The sequence below is a fragment of the Dryobates pubescens genome, chromosome 4, assembly GCF_014839835.1.
Source record: "Dryobates pubescens isolate bDryPub1 chromosome 4, bDryPub1.pri, whole genome shotgun sequence".
Classification (NCBI taxonomy): Eukaryota; Metazoa; Chordata; class Aves; order Piciformes; family Picidae; genus Dryobates; species Dryobates pubescens.
The window spans coordinates 36,902,189-36,918,167 of NC_071615.1; the positions used below are offsets into that span (position 1 = coordinate 36,902,189).

A 15,979-nucleotide genomic window follows, 5' to 3' on the forward strand; every position below is an offset into this window, starting at 1 on the left:
CCAAGAAGGACTATTTTCTGAGGAGCCTTGATAAAAATCAGCATTTTTCAAGGAAAATGTGATTACTCAGCATTCTGAATTATTTTTTTTATGGTACATTTATATTTTGATAAAGAATTCCTGTGTTACCAGTTGCACCAGGGGAGGTTTAGGCTGGATATTAGGAAATACTTCTTCACTGAAGGGGTTCTCAAACACTGCCCAGGGCAGTGGTGGAATCACCATCCTGGAGTTGTTCAAGAGGCGCGTGGACCTGGTGCTTGGGAACGTGGTTTGGTGTTGACCCTTCAGTGCTGGGTCAAGGATTGGATTGGATGGTCTTTGAGGTCTCTTCCAACCAAATATATTCTGTGATTCTGAGATGAAGCTTTGTGAAAATTCTGGCTTGCACTTTGCAGCATTTTTATTGTTGTACCTTACATGAAAGGATCTCGGCCCACGTAATGAGTATTTTTATTTCTGAAAGCTGTACTTCAGAGCAACATAGACTGCCTTTCTTACATATGCTCAGGCTCTATACAGTTTTCCTAAGAAGTGACAGCAGTGTAAAAAGAGATAATAAAACCAGTGTAATTGGAAAAGGAAACACATTTTCTCTGCTTCATTTCTGAATAATAAAATGAATTTGATTTCCAGCCACCTACTTAAAAATAGAAGTTTTATATTAGCTAGATGATTCTTAAGAAAACTATTGACAAGGATGACCAAGCTACTTGGAAAGAAGATATTTGAGACTGGATGGGGAAAGAGAGTCTTTGATGCCCTGGCCTTCTTGAGGCAGGAAGAATGAAACAGGGATGCGCATTTATGAAATTGCAGCTGCTCAGACAATTTTTGCAAACCATCAGGTTTTTACTTTCAAAAAATTTAAGTTATAAAAAATATTGCTACCATTATCTGGCCACAGGGAATAGCAACATAACAAAAACAAAATAAAAAAGTTTGTTCACACATGAAATTCAAGGAGAGAAATCACTGAACCGAAGAATTCAGACAAGTGCATCATTTTCTTCCAGTAGATGTGGTTGTTACTTTTGGTTTTGTAAGTAGTGCAGAAGCGCTTCTGAAAGCATATTGAGCTGATAAATTGCATGGTGGTGATTTAGGTTCCCAGTTCTCAAGGAGAAAACAAAATTGTTCTTTTCAGTGCTGAGAGTCAGTTCATGCCTAATTGGGTCAGCGAGAAGAGTCATCATAGTTTGCTGGGAATCAAACTGAGGAGAGCTCGAAGAGAGGATGTTTGCCTGTGCAAGTCCAGATCTGCTGGGGAAAATAGTAAGCTGTCAGGTTGAAGACCATGCCAAGTTTATTTTGATGACATACGGAACATAGGGCTTTTGTACCCTGGGTAGAGGAAAATCACTTTTATAATCAGAATGCTCCTTATAGTTCGCTGTGTTTAGCCAGCTTTTCCTCTTCCACTGAGCCTGTGAAACGGCTCAGTGCAATGGCAGTTTGGCTTCCTCATTACTATGTTAATGGTATTCTTTACTGATTTTTCTAAAATGTCTTTCACGCACCAAACCTTAAATCTGTTTTGGTAAGCCACAAAATGGGCCAGAATATGTTTGTTTGGTCGTTTTTTTTTCCTAAGTTACAGAGAGGTCATGCAATGAGGAAGGCAATAAAAGCTTTATTTGAAATACTTAATTTCAGAATCTGTTTTAAAGGCTTTCACCTGAAAAGATCTTTGAAGTAGAGATATTAGAGTACTCCCCATCCAGGCCTAAAGAAACTTGTCCAACTTTCTATGCTTCAGCAACTCTCTGTTTAAATTCTCATACAATACCTAGTCTTACATGTGATTCAGTAATGGTTGCTGGACCACCATGCTTTTTCCCTTCTGACAAACATTCTTTGGGCTGAACTGCAAATGCTGAATATTAGCATTATGAAATTTTAATTTACTTTTTTGGGGTTGTGATGGCGAAAAACTTAATAATGAGCTTTGCAGCTTGCAGTTTCCAAAAGTATAGTCTTGATTTCCTTGCAATTAGTGACTGTAGAGAGAAAGTGATACATCAAAAGCACATATTCTGCTTGCTAAGTGATGACATCTAAAATATCTTCTGTAATGAGCATTACAGCAAGCATGATAGAGATAGTACCGATTCATGGATTATTTTTTTTCCTCTGTAGTAAAATATCTCAATCTATGCAGCTATCAAAACCACTGTGGACAGCAGAGAAGGTATTAAAGTTTTTTTTCCTTTTGACTGATTTAGCGGTGTTGCATTGCCAAATCAAAGTAATGTGGAAAACAGCATGCAGACTACTTAAGAATTTCAATTTTATTTATCTTAGTGTAGTGTTAAAGTTACTCATAGTCAACTCTAATGACTGTAATGGGTTGTGTGCTATGTTGGTTTGCAGAGATTAGTAAAATACATTTGGGTGGAGGGGTAGGGGGATGTGTGTTATCCTAGCATGGTCCCAGCTGTTTTGTAAAACCCTCTGCCTTGAGTAAGGGGATGGAAGGTACGATTCCCTTCCTTGCAGTTCAGGAGCAGGGGTAGGTATGAGCAAGACCAGCATGCTTCTTCAGAACTTTGCAATTCTGAAATGCTGTATAGCATTTAATAATTCTTACAATTCTCTTGTGAAGAAAGTATTACCATTTTAAGAGAAAATATGTTTTGCCTCTGGGATAGAAGTTGCCCATAGCAAACCAGCAGAGTTGGAGACCTCAAGTATTTTTTCATTTCTCTCTCTGTGCTTAGAGCACAGTTCCTCTGAAAAGTCTCATTCTCTTGGCGTGCCACATCAACACGCTGCTGAGGGGTCTATTTGTCTCTGTTGCCCTCAGGACTCCGAGCCGTCAAATGAGGTGGTCTCAGAGGCTCCAGGTAATGTGGTACCCTCTACCTCAAGAAGTAGCTCTGAAGAGCTGGTATCGGTGGCACAGAAACGTCCAGAAGAGGTAGGACATTCTGTGTCTATTCTTTTCCAAGACTAATTGTTGGGAGTTACGCATTGGCCTCTGTTTTTTCATGCCTAGTGATGTTTTACTCATAGCAGAGACTTTTTAAAGCTAAAACTCAGGCTTATCCTTTCATACCTACAACATGCAAGACCAAGGTAAATCTCAGGGCCTTAATCAGCAGTACCTATAAGCCAAAAATCTTTCATCTGCTATCGTTTTAATACCACTTCTTAGTGATTGGGAAAATATTTTTCTTGTTCCTATCCTTCACACCAATACAGAAACAGGAGTCCCATTAGATTATGGCAAATTGAACTTTATGACATGAGTTAGAAGTCAAATCTGTGCATAGGTATACAGGTAGACGAAAAGCATTGCCATCCTTCACTAAACTAAAATACAGCTAGCTGCTGGGTTGTGCAAAGTAAAGACCTTCACTTTTTTTTTTCTTTTTTGGTGCCCTTGTTTTAAAAAAAGTTGTACTAGATGCTAATGATGTAGTATGACCATCAGGCCATAATCTCTGTTGTTAGGAGAAAAGGTGCTGGCTTATAAAATAGTTCCATAATGTAGCCAATGACTTGGTTTTTTTCTGTCCTTGCAGTGCATACTTGTCACAGTACACCATAGCTGGAGGAGATGTTATCTGCAGAACTCAGACTTAAAACATCATTCTGTGGGCACAATAACCCTTTCCAAGAACTATTATTATCCTTAAATTAACTCTTCCTGTGAGAGGGAAGTCCTTAATTTGCAGTAGCCTTAGCATTATAGATTTTGACTTCTTCAAACAGGTTAGTTGTTGTTATTATTAAAGTTGTTGTTATTATTAAAGATATTCCAGTTATCAGGAAAGACTAAGACTGGTCTTCCCTATTTTTTTTCTGAAGATTTCTTTTGACACTAATTTTCCCAGTAAAGGAGAGTGCAAAGTACCAGCCACTGGAAACAGAGAGATGCTTATTAGTTCTTTAGTGCAGTCTTTACATAATTACCAAACACCTTCTTGAGTTTCTCCTTTCCTCTGGTAGTCTTGTCACTTTGTCTGAAGAGGAGGGAAGCCCGCAACACGGGGCCAGGAGAATTCTTAAGATCAGTCTTCTAGATTAAGACCAAATAGTTACTTCACTTATTTTGAGGTATCGCCACATATTCTAGGTCAGGTTATCACATCTAAGCAGTCCTGAGGATAGAGTAACACAATCTTCTAGCAACGCTTCTGTGTGTATTCTTGAGGAGCAATATCAGCAAGACCTCTAGTCTATAGAGGACCATGAGTTCCACCTCTTAAATCTCAGCTTTGCCAGCTTATCTCACTCCATTGCAGAAATTAAAATTGAGACCACAGATGATATTTAAAAATAAAAGTAGAGGAAAAGTGCTGCAAACAAAGGAATGAAACATGTTTAGTGGAAGGTGACTGCGAGGAAGATGGCGTAGAGTATCCCCCTTTGTGGAATAAAACCAACTATGCTGGCGGGGAAAAGGAAATTTCTGAGAGCTGAAATAACTTTTGCATTTTACTGGATATCTCAATAATAGTTTATGCTTTACTGAGTGTGGGGTCATAAGTTATTACATGTATTTTGTAAGGGAACTGGTCTTTCTCCAATCATATTTACTGCAGTTCATATAAAAACAGAGAGGTGTGAATCAGGAAGAGTTTTGTGGTTGGATTTGCAGAGAACCTTGAGAGGGGAGCACCAGTATATTGAATATCCAAATTCAGAACCCACCCTGAAACAACCCAGCCAAGTTACATGTGGATAAGTCAGCATGGTAAATAAACATTTGTGAGTTACACCCTAAAAACCAGGTCTTTAACAACAGAAAAAAGGGCTTGCAGAGATTAACTCTTTTATTTGTAATTTTATTTGAAGTCTCCTGGTACAACACTCCTTTATATTCTTTCAGTATCTGCTTAATGAGTTAATATTTGGAGAATATATAGTTGAAATATATATTTATAGCTGCTAACTGATGCATTATTTGTGTAGTAATTTAGGTATCATCTGAATTTAGCCCACTAGTGCTGGTGAGTTTGTTGTTAAAGCAGTTTTACTTTCTCTTTTTCATGTGTTGCCTAAAGTGCAAGATAGGTGAGCTGTTTTTTGATACCATTTCTCATAGGCAGCATTTTAATGTATGGGGAATGATGATGTCAGTGGTCGGTTATCTAAGCAAGAAGAGACTAGTTTTGACAGTTCCCTTAAACCTGAGTCTCAGAAGAGACATGTCATCTCCTTTAATTAGAAGTAAAATAGAAATACATGAATTACATATATTACTATTCTTTGCTGATCCTGTGGCAATCAATTAATCATGTTTTAATAGTGTAAGCCTACAGGCTAACAGAGCTGTTCTTTATAAATGGTTGCATTGCCAGAATGGTATAGATAAAGATGAAATGCTGTGTCATTCTCTCTCATGGGGAAAAAAGTATTTAACCCACCAACTAATTACCTAGTTTCCCCTACGATAAAAAAAAAGCATGTGTGTGTATATATATATATGTTCTGGAGCATTTTAGGGTAAAACATGATGGGCAAGATGGTAGCTTATGAGCACAAAATGCTGGAGGGCACGCAGAGGAGGGCCATGAAGATAATCAGCACCTCCCTGTGGGGACAGGCTAAGAGAGCTGGGGCTGTTCAGCCTGGGGAAAAGAAGGCTGTGGAGAGACCTCAGAGTGGCCTTCCAGTACTTGGAGTGGGCGTACAAGAAAGCCAAGAAGTGACTTTTTACAAGAACTTGTTGTGATAGGATGAGAGGGAACAGCTTTAAGCTCGAGAAGGGTAGATTTTGACTGCATGTCAGGAAGAATTTCTTTACAATGAGGGTGGTGGGACACTGGAACAGGTTGCCCAGGGAGGTTGTGAATGCCCCTTCCATAGACGTGTTCAAGGCCAGTTGGGATGAAGTCTTGAGTGACCTGGTCTAGTGGGAGGGGGTTTGGAACTAAATGATCTTTAAGGTCCCTTCCAGCCTAAACCATTCTATGAATCTATGTATCCGTGGTGCTTTCTGAGTGCTGTATTAAAGCTAAAAAAGCTGTGCAAAGCATTGTGATTCCCACCTAAAGGAAGATTAAGATAGGTACCCATTAATCTGTCTATGAACTATCAGACATTCAGTGCTTGCAGCTTATCTGAGTAGAGCTCAGACTTTTTTCCATTAGTAAAGCACAGCTGAGGTACAGTTTTGTTTTATAGGAGAAGATGTGTCCCATGCTTAAGTCCTCCGCTGTAAGTCATACTAAGCATGGCACAAGCAGCTTAAAAAGGATTATAGAATTTGGTGTTAAAATCATTGTTTTGTTCTTGGAAATCTGGGGGGAGACATCTGCATTGTTTCATATACAAGCAAAGGGAATATTCCTTAATTTTTGTAAACACAACTGGCAGCTGATACTAGCTTTTGGTTCTGGAGTTATCTTCCCTCCTTGATCTCTGGATCAAACTGTGTCTTAACAAGTCCCATGGCCTCTCCAAGTTAGTATGAAAAAAATAATTTTTTTCAAAGCCTGAAGTCATAGGCTTCAGCAGCAGTGTACAATCCATCCTTATGCTATTCTATTACACTGTGGTGTGTTTGCTATTTAAACAAAGTACCTCCCATGTTCTGAAAGAACTGAATAAAAACTAGTTCCATGGCCAAACTTGAAATATTAAATAGCTAGATTTTCCATTACTAGATTTGAACTCTTAGAGAACACAAAAGATTAGAGAAAATACACATTTGCATATCTACGTATAAAAGCAAAGCTTTTGTGCTTGTGCTTGTGAAAAGGCTGTGCATTCCTTTCTAAACTTCGTGGACATAGCAATATTTTCCCTCTGTTCAGTGTAGCTGCTAGCTTGAAATCATTTAACAGAATGTTAAAGAATGTTCTTGCTATAAAAATGTGGTTCTTCCTGGCACACTAATTGAAAAAAAAAATGAAAATACACTTACCCACACAGAGTGGGTTGGACTTCATGTTTACTCTTGAGCACTACGGGGTTTTTTTTGGTTTAGCTTCTGCAGTGCTTTCCTGCTCAGAAAAGTAATTGGAAATTTCCATGCTTTTTTTCTGAGGATAAATCAGAAATGGCTGAAATTTGGTGATTTGGCCCATAATCCCACTGCCTGTTGGGTTCCAACCATCAGACTAATTTAGCATTAAAAATGATTAAAAAAAAAAGTTGAGTCACCTGTTCAGATCCTTTGGCACTCAGGAGTTTTGTTTTGATTTTGCTTTTTATGCTTCAACAAATAATTATTATGATTACTGTAGCTGCCATTAATATTTTGTAATAAAAGTGCTAAGCCACATGCCTAAAAAGCTTTAGAGTCTGTGTTAAAGGTGAATTAATAATGGAGAAGAGAACATAATACCTTTGACTACTGAAGTGCTTCCTCTGTAAAATAAACTGGGAAACTGAGCAAGCATGGAAATGCTCTGGAGTTAGGAATTCACATTTTCCATCTAATCTCTTCACATGACTGTTTTATGTAATCTTCTTAATAGCAAAACATAAAGGTTGTGAGATGGCTGGGAAATGCTGTTGTGCAGTTCTGCTTTTGAAGTCAAAATTTATTTATGTATATTTAAGCTGTACATGGCCTTATGGAATGAGGGCTTCTCTTAGAAGAACATTATTAATTTAAAAAATGAATTAGGTCTGTTTAAAATTTTCACAAATCCAAGTCATTTTTCTGTATTTAACCTTTTCACAGTCTCTGCCCTTCTTTAAAGTACATTCAGTCCTATATCATCTGTTACTTAGGAAGGTATTTAATACATGACTTGGCATCATTTGCATTATACAAGAAGATTAACTTTACAAGCTCTGCTATTAATCTGAGTAGCTCTACATATTGACCTATGAAAGAACATAATTAAGTTAGCTTAATTAAGTTAATTAATTGTTACACTCTGATGAACTTACTATTGAGAGAAAATTAAAGGCAAATAGAAAATGGCATTCATTGGCTTGAAATCATATTTTAAAGGGTTTTACAAAGCTACATTGTATTTAGATGACGAAAATATCTGTTGTGTAATAACCAAAGCAGAGGCAATTAAAAATGTCAAAAGCTAAGAATCCCTGCAGTATTCTTTCTTATTGCCTGAAATCCAGCCATATTTCTGAAAGTAATAAAAAAGTGTGCTAGAAATTTAGGAAATAACTGACTGTTGTTGGATTATTTTTTTGTCCCAATATCCAGATAATTGAATTCAGAAATTGACACTACTGTCTAGAGAGAAAAGCACGCTATAAAAGTTAGCTAAGTGTTTTGATCTGGTATCAGACTTTCCTTTGGGGGAGAAAAAAGGGGGAAGGTTTGAAAGACAGCACAGGGCAGCAAGCAGTACCCAGTCAAAAGCACAGACTCACACGTCAGCTAAGATTGTGACTCCCATGCAGTGATGGAGGGGAAAGGAGATGCTCCCGGAATTTCCTCTGTCAGCTACATCTCTGTTGTCAGCAGTGCCTACAAGTTCACAGCAGGAGAATGTTCAGGGTTGCAGCACAGATCCTGTGCATGGACAGACCTCCTGCATGACTCCAGCATCTGGGGCACGTTCATCAATCTTGATAGGCTCTGATGTGTACCCTGGAGATCATCAATTCCAAATAGCCATAATTAATTACAAACCAGAGAGAAATGGTGAAACATGCACAAATGTGCCACAATAAATGCTACCCTGTGAGCAGTTTATTAATCTGTGAGATTCATTAATTTTACCATGGCTTTAGTTTGAAATTAATTTCTCTGAACAATTATTAGTCCTCTACTAATGTATTTTCTTCCCCCCTCCCCCCCCCCCGATATATAGATTTTCTGGATGGAGTTATCTGTGATTTTTAGGATTTCATGTGGGCTTTCTGTTGTAAAAATGAGTATTTTAACTCAAGCGAAAACATAATTTTCCCTGAGGTATTATTATTATTCTTTGGCATTTCCAGATCACATAAAAGGGTCATCAATCTGTGGGTACATTCTCTGAAAAAAACATAGCAGCATTGAAAACAGAAAGCCAGTAGCATTTAAAATCGCTTCCATTCAAATTCGTATTCATATTCCGAATGCAGATGAGGTGGAATTTCACTCCTTCAAAGGCAGTCATAATTTCATTACCTTCAAAGGTAAAAGAAATAAAAATTAAAATAATTAAAAATAATAATAAAAACAAATGCTGTGATACCAGATTCTTTTTTTTTTGTTTGGAAACCCCAAAATTTGATACATTCCTTAAAATGGATAGGACCAAAAGAAGCAATCAAATTGCAGCTACTGCATATAAACAATATTTTTCGTTAACACGCTGTCCACAAAAAAATTAAAACGTTCTTAATTCAATTTGAAACAAACATCTTGTTATATTTGGCCTGTTTAAGGTGTTACAGAGTGCTAAACAGACAGCTGTGTTCTCAGAAGACACGACAGCTCTGATTTCAGCTCCAATGACGCACTTAAAAATCATAAAAATTTGAAAGGGTGGCTAAAGGAAGAGAGTGGAAAATAGCATGAAAATGTAGAATTAAGCAAGTTTTAGGTGGGAAAAGAGCAACAAATTGTACAAGTTGAGGGCTATTTCCCATCTGCTTTATGTTTTGATAGCTGTACTAATGTCAGTGGACTTAAGTGTACCTGTGTGCGCTGTCTGGTCAGCTATTAGTGAATTGTCTTGAGGCATCCTGGGGTGTGTCAAGAAGAGATGGCCAGCAGGTCAAGGGATGATGTCCTCCCCTTCTATGCTGCCCTGGTGAGGCCTTATCTGGAGTACTGTGTCCAGTTTTGCACTCCCCAGTTCAGTTGAGAGTCCAGGGAAAGACTATGAAGATGTTAGGGGACTAAAACACCTCTGTTTTGAAGAAAGGCTGAGATACTTGGGGCTTTTTAGCCTGGAGAAGACTGAGGGGGGATCATATCAATGCTTATAAATACTTAGAGGGTGGGTATCAGGAGGATGGGGCCAGTCATTTTTCAGTGGTGCTTAGTGACAGGACACGAACATAAAAAGTCCCATCTAAGCAAAAGGAGAAACTTCTGTGCTTTGAGGGTGGTAGAGCACTGGAGCACTTCCCAAAGAGGTGGTGGAGTCTCCATCTCTGGAGTCATTCAAAACCCATCTGGATACTGTCCTGCACAGCCTGCTCTAGGCAAACCTGCTCTGCCAGGGAGGTTGGACTAGATGATCTTCAGCGGTCCCTTCCAACCCCTACCATTCTGTGATTCCTGCCCTGGCATGATACAATGTCATCTGCTGTGCAGCACATGTAATATACAGTGGAGGAATATAAACATAACTCCTTTCTTCAATGTGTTATGGACACACTCTTAATGTTCTTCTTTTCATTCTTTTTCGAGGGATTCATTACCTTCTTATCTGTTATAGCTGAATGAAAAATTAAGCAAATACTTTCTCTGGTCATTGTATGCAGTGTAAATATTAGACTTCACATTGCCCTGTGTGAACAGAGCAATGATCCTTTTTCCAGGTGATATATCATGTCAGTAGTTTTCTGGTTTGTTCTAATATGACAGGCTGAAAATATCCAAACCCTTTTAAGTTATCATAGTCTAGATTTCTGATACTGAAGCTTGAGCCAACTTGAAAATTTCAATGTCATCTTTAAGGTAGTGAAGATAAGCAGAGGTCAGTCAGTAGTCATTAATAACGTAGCTTATATAGATTTTTCCCTGCCCATTTATTTCAGGGTTATCTCTGAACTGCAGTGCAATCCCAAAAGTGTGGCAATGCTGCTTCATCAAATTTTGTTTCTCTAAATTTCTCACACAGTGAAGCAGAATATTTAGATATTCCAGAGTTCATATTACTGAAATATTTTAACACAGCAGTATCTGTGGTGTGTTATGCATTAGAATAGGTCTTTGTGATATGAATGTGTATTTCTGTGATAGTCATGCATACATTATTCTAGCCTAATTAACAGTAAATTAACACTAAATTGATGTTCATGGCAAATTTGTATTTTCAGAGGACTGTGAAGTAGATTATCACACATAGCCCTCACTGACCTGCTAAGTCCTTATGTTTCCTATAATTAATTTTATTTTATATTTTTTTAAAGTGACTGCTCAGCTATCTTACTCTCCCAAAGCCTCTATATGACCTTTAATACATATTTTGTGCTATAGTTATGAGATTTGTTTTCTTTAGAAACTGCAAAAATACTATTGAAAATACAACTAAGTTCAGAGAGACTTAGACTGTGATGGGGAGCAGTATCTTTGATGAGATTCCTGTTTAAACTGATCGAAGTCTGGACAGGAAATTATCAGACCTTCTGTCAGTAAGGATACTTTTGTGCCCTCTCTGGACTGCTTTGGTACTATTCTGTATTCTCCATATTCGCAAGAGGTGGAGATAGGCCTACTGCACAACTTAGCTAGCTAAAATTATTTGTTTAAGCCTCCATTGATTGTCTTCACTGCTTGTAGAGAGCTTTTCAGGGCAACCAGAGAAGGGTTTAACCTAGGGCAATGTATTTCACTGCTGGCTAAGACAGTGGCCAGGAGATGCTCTGCAGGTCAGGGGCCAGCAAAGCAAGTCCTCAAAAAGTTTTCATTGCCCAGATTCACACTGCTGCTGAAAAGTTGGTCTTGTACCCTCAACCTACCTGCTGGTCTTGCTAGACCAGAATATGAGTGAGCTGGGTCTGTGGGCTGATCTGGCAGATCATAGGATGACATCCATGAGTTGGATAGTAATGCATGGCCATGGAGAATGACCTCCCTCTTCAGTAGCAGCCTGCAGTTAAATGGGCCTGGACTGACAGACTGTATGGTGATTTCAGTGGTCCACAGGAATTAACTTAAACTAAACCTCAAAATGCCTATTAGTATCTCTGGCTCTTCTTTTTCTTTTTTTTCTTTCTTTTTCATTATTTACCCACATAAAAGGAGCACTTCTTCCTCATTTTCACAGAATCACAGAATGGTTTCAGTTGGAAAAGACCTTTAAGATCGAGTCCAACCATTATCTAACTCTACCAAATCTGGTGATAAACCATGTTCCTCAGCACATCTCTGCATCTTTGAAACCCTTCCAGGGGTGCAACCACCTCCCTGGGCAGCCTGTGCCAGTGTTGTGAGAACCCTTTTAGTGAAGAAGTTTCTTCTAGTATCAAACCTAAACATCCCCCAGTGCAACCTGAGGCCATTTCCTCTTGTCCTATCACTTGCTACTAAAGAGAAGAGATAATCACCTGACTACAACATCCTTTCAGGTGGTTCTTATAGATCAATAAGGTCTTTCAGCATTTTGCAGCCTTCTTCTCAGTTTAGCCTTTTTGGGTTCTTCTGGAGAGTGGCTGAAGAGCTACTGCTTCATGTTTTAACTAATGAAAATCCTTCTCTTCTTTCTGCACATTAAGATCAATTACTGCTTGTAAGATTTCCAGATAGGTGAGTAATTACACAAAATTTAGACTGTGATTCTGAATCAAGAAGGGCAGGCATTGAAATACTCAGAAAGTGTTATGCCTGCCTGTGTCCTGGTGAATTTTTGTGTGATCCTTATCAGAAGAAATCTTTTCAGAGTATTAGTACATGTCTACACCTCACTTGCTGGAATTCTGTTGTTCTTGGTGTGGATGCAACAAGGTCTAGGGAGCCATGTTCAAATCTAGGACTCTAACCTGAGTTATCTTCTCTCCAAATGTAGCATGAATTTAAGTAGGAGGTTCTGCTTTGGGGTAGATTTATGACTGAAATTGCAAGTTGAGCAGTCAGTGTAGAAAGTTGCTTTAAATCTGTGCAAGAGAATGACAATAGAAGTGTTCCCTGTGTGTTTGGCTAATTGTTGGACTTGTTTAATGTGTTAAATATTAGTGATACCTTCAATTTTATTAGTAGCCAGGTTTTCTTCTCAAAGGTTCATAGATTAGAAGGCCAGGAGAGATTGTTATTTGATACTCTAATTTATTATGTGGTATATGCCATAGTGCTTCTCTTCTAAATTTGCTGTGGATAAAGGATATTTTTGCAAATAAGATATCTGTGTTCATTATAAACTTTTCAAATTATGCAGAGTGAACCCGAGGCCCTGAATAATAGTTTGCTTCATGTGCTGACCCTCAGTGGTAAATATTAGTTGGATTTGTAGTCTGGATTTGTCTTAGTCCAGCTTCTATCTTCACCAGCTAGATCAGAGGCTCATTTGTTTTCAGTTTTCCCTGTATATAAGCCTTTGTAGACTGTGAGCTTCTAGTCTTCCATTTTAATGTGTTTTCCAAACCTTTGATTGCACTTGACTCCATTTTTCTCCAAATTTTCAATGGACTACTTTGCATATAAGCACTCTCTCTCTAGATACTCAGTTTATCCAATATACTTCACACGGGATGGGTATTACAAAGATAAATATGCGTAGCTTAGGAAAACAAAGTCCTACCATGAGATAATATCTTCTTGGAGAAGTGTAGAAAATTAAACACAAAGCCAATAAGGACATATTTGTTCTAATGTAGCTCTGAATCTGGGAAGAATAGTACTCAAAATGGAAGGCAAGACATGAAAAAGTAGGAAGCATGAAGAAAGAGAACATTCGTTTCTTCTTTTGAGGTGGTTATTCTTATTTTGTGACAGTCTATATAGTTAGCTCTAGCAAAAAGATCTCAGTAAGTCAGCACTTAAAACTGGAGTCACCCATAGAATATAATTTGTGTGTCTGAGTGCTGTGCAAAATTTGAAATGTTTGTTTCTGCAAAATGTTGCTTGTTTTAACAACCTCTTTGTAGTTTCAAGGATGATATTTGAAATACAGATAGAGGCAAAAATGATGCAGTGCCATTCAGAACCTGTAGATAATCCAAAATCACCATCATTCATATTTTAGCCTGATAAGCAGCAGAATAAAAATAACCTAATTTTGAAGTCATGGTGTTACTGAAGAAAGCTTCCAATGTCTGCAGAGGCATCAAGTTATTAAAACAGGGGAAGCACATAACAAATGTACCAAAAGCCAGTTCCAACTCCTGTTCCTATAAGACAGATCAAGTAGAAAAAACTTTCTCCTTCACCATAGGTGTGACACCCTGCAAAATGTCTCCATATGCCATGGAGGCAAACATTTGAATTATTTTATCTAAGAACAAAAAGTGAAAGAATTTATAATGTCCTTTAAAATAATATTACTATTCCTAAAGTCTGTTTTCTAAGTTCCTCCTATGATATTAAGCCTTTCAGATGCAATTTCTTTATCTGAAAAGTTACTACTATTTAGTAGTAGCATTTAATTTGGGAAACTAATATGTATAAATTTGATTTACTCTTGCCTTCATCTTGCAGTCTTCCTTGGGTATCTGCCTGTGGCCATTGAAGGTGACAAAAACTGACCTAGATAAACATTTATTGTAACCTTATGCCAAGAGTTAACCTGCCAGTGTCCAGGTGGACTGATTAAGCCAAGAAATAGTGTAAAAAATTAGCCCTTTTCACATGCAGTGTTGTATATGTGGTGTGGTTTCAGGGTTTGGTTTTCTGCTAAGTTAGCATCTGAGAGCTCACTGTTCACTGTTTAACACAGCTGTGGCACTTTGGCTTTGCCATTTTTCACAGAGTATTTTAACTTTAGAACTTCCTGATTTTTGTTTACTGAATTAATGCTAGTTTGTTTTCATTTAAATCAATATGCATTTTAATTTGCATTTAATAAGCAAGGAATCTTTATGTTACAGTCCATGAAGCACCCATAACACAAATTAGAAAATAACTCTGTGCAATTATATTTTATACTTTTCTCATGGTAAGTTTACCTAAGAGCTTGCCAGTTTGATTATTTATTTTTAACTCCATGTTTTGTATTGTGAATACATTTCAGTTTTACAGTCAGGGCTATATGGTTAAAAGCACTGAATATTAATGGGGGGAAAAATTATATCCCTCCACTTCTAGTATAGAACCAGGCATTTTGAATAAAAGGTCAAATTGTATTTGTTCTGTTTACTACATTTTAGCTAGGGTTTATACTTCATAGGAGATATTTTCTTTTTTTTAAAAGGAAAGACTGACAATAAGACTGAAAATATTGTTTCAAACATTTGTAAATGTCACTTTTTTTCCCCCTATAGAGCTTATTATTCAGCAAGTTATAATAGCCTGCATAATAGAGAAATGTAAGGTAGTAATAGAAACAGGATAAAAGATGGTGAATGGATCACTTAAAGGAATAAATGGATTCCTGGTCTTACTAATTGGTAAGCCTAAGCTAGAGAATTATTCCACATGTAAACTGGAAAAATGGAGGGCTGTTTGCATAAATATTTTTTCCACTGTTAAAGCAGAGCTTTAATAGACTTTATCAAATCAGACCAAGGACCTGTATCAAGCAGCTTCACCATCCATGTAGTTGTGAAGTGAATGTCATCAGAAATCACTGGGCTTAAACACTTATCGGCTCAATGTGATAAATTGACAGCATTTTTATTTACACAATAACCTCAAATCCTCATATTAAAAAGTGGCAATTTTTTTTTTGCCCTTTGCTATTCTAAGTGTGACACGTGTAACAATTATTCATCATTCCATAATGGATCATTTTTATCAGAGTCCTCTGTCTCGTCTGTATATATAGAATAAATATTTATGTTTTCTCATTCTTCTGAACTGGAAGATACTGATAGAATAGGCTTGAAGTGTCAACTATAATTCATTGCCTGCAAAGAAAAGCTTTATACTGATACTGTGTGAAAGGAAAATAATATCTAAATCATTTCAGCAGCGAGCTTATAACCAAGATAATATCAGCATTTTCCTTCTTGAAAATATATCTGCCATAAATTAAAGGAGATCTTCAGTATTTTATTAAAATGCTTCTGACAAGTTTAACCCCATCTGCAACAGAAATGTATATATGAATAAGAAAACCTTTTTTTTTTTTTTTTTTTAAAATAAAAAGTGAAGGTCAAGTGAAAGTTAGACCAAGCTTATGGTAAACTTCATACTAATTCTGCAGCTATTTTGGGTTTTAGGTTTTTGGGGTTTTTTTAAAACAAAAAGTCAAGGTCAAGTGAAAGTTGGACCAAGCTTGTGGTAAACTTC

General features: G+C 37.3%; 1 protein-coding gene across 1 annotated transcript in view; it reads left to right on the forward strand.

The window, feature by feature from the left end:
- The window catches only part of PHF14 (PHD finger protein 14), a 140,538-nt gene that overhangs the window by 105,942 nt on the left and 18,617 nt on the right, over positions 1 to 15,979 (forward strand). Inside the window, exon 18 of the mRNA XM_054161128.1 lies at positions 2,807 to 2,920. Within this exon, the coding sequence (XP_054017103.1) occupies positions 2,807 to 2,920 (114 nt within the window). The remainder of the gene's footprint in view (positions 1 to 2,806; positions 2,921 to 15,979) is intronic.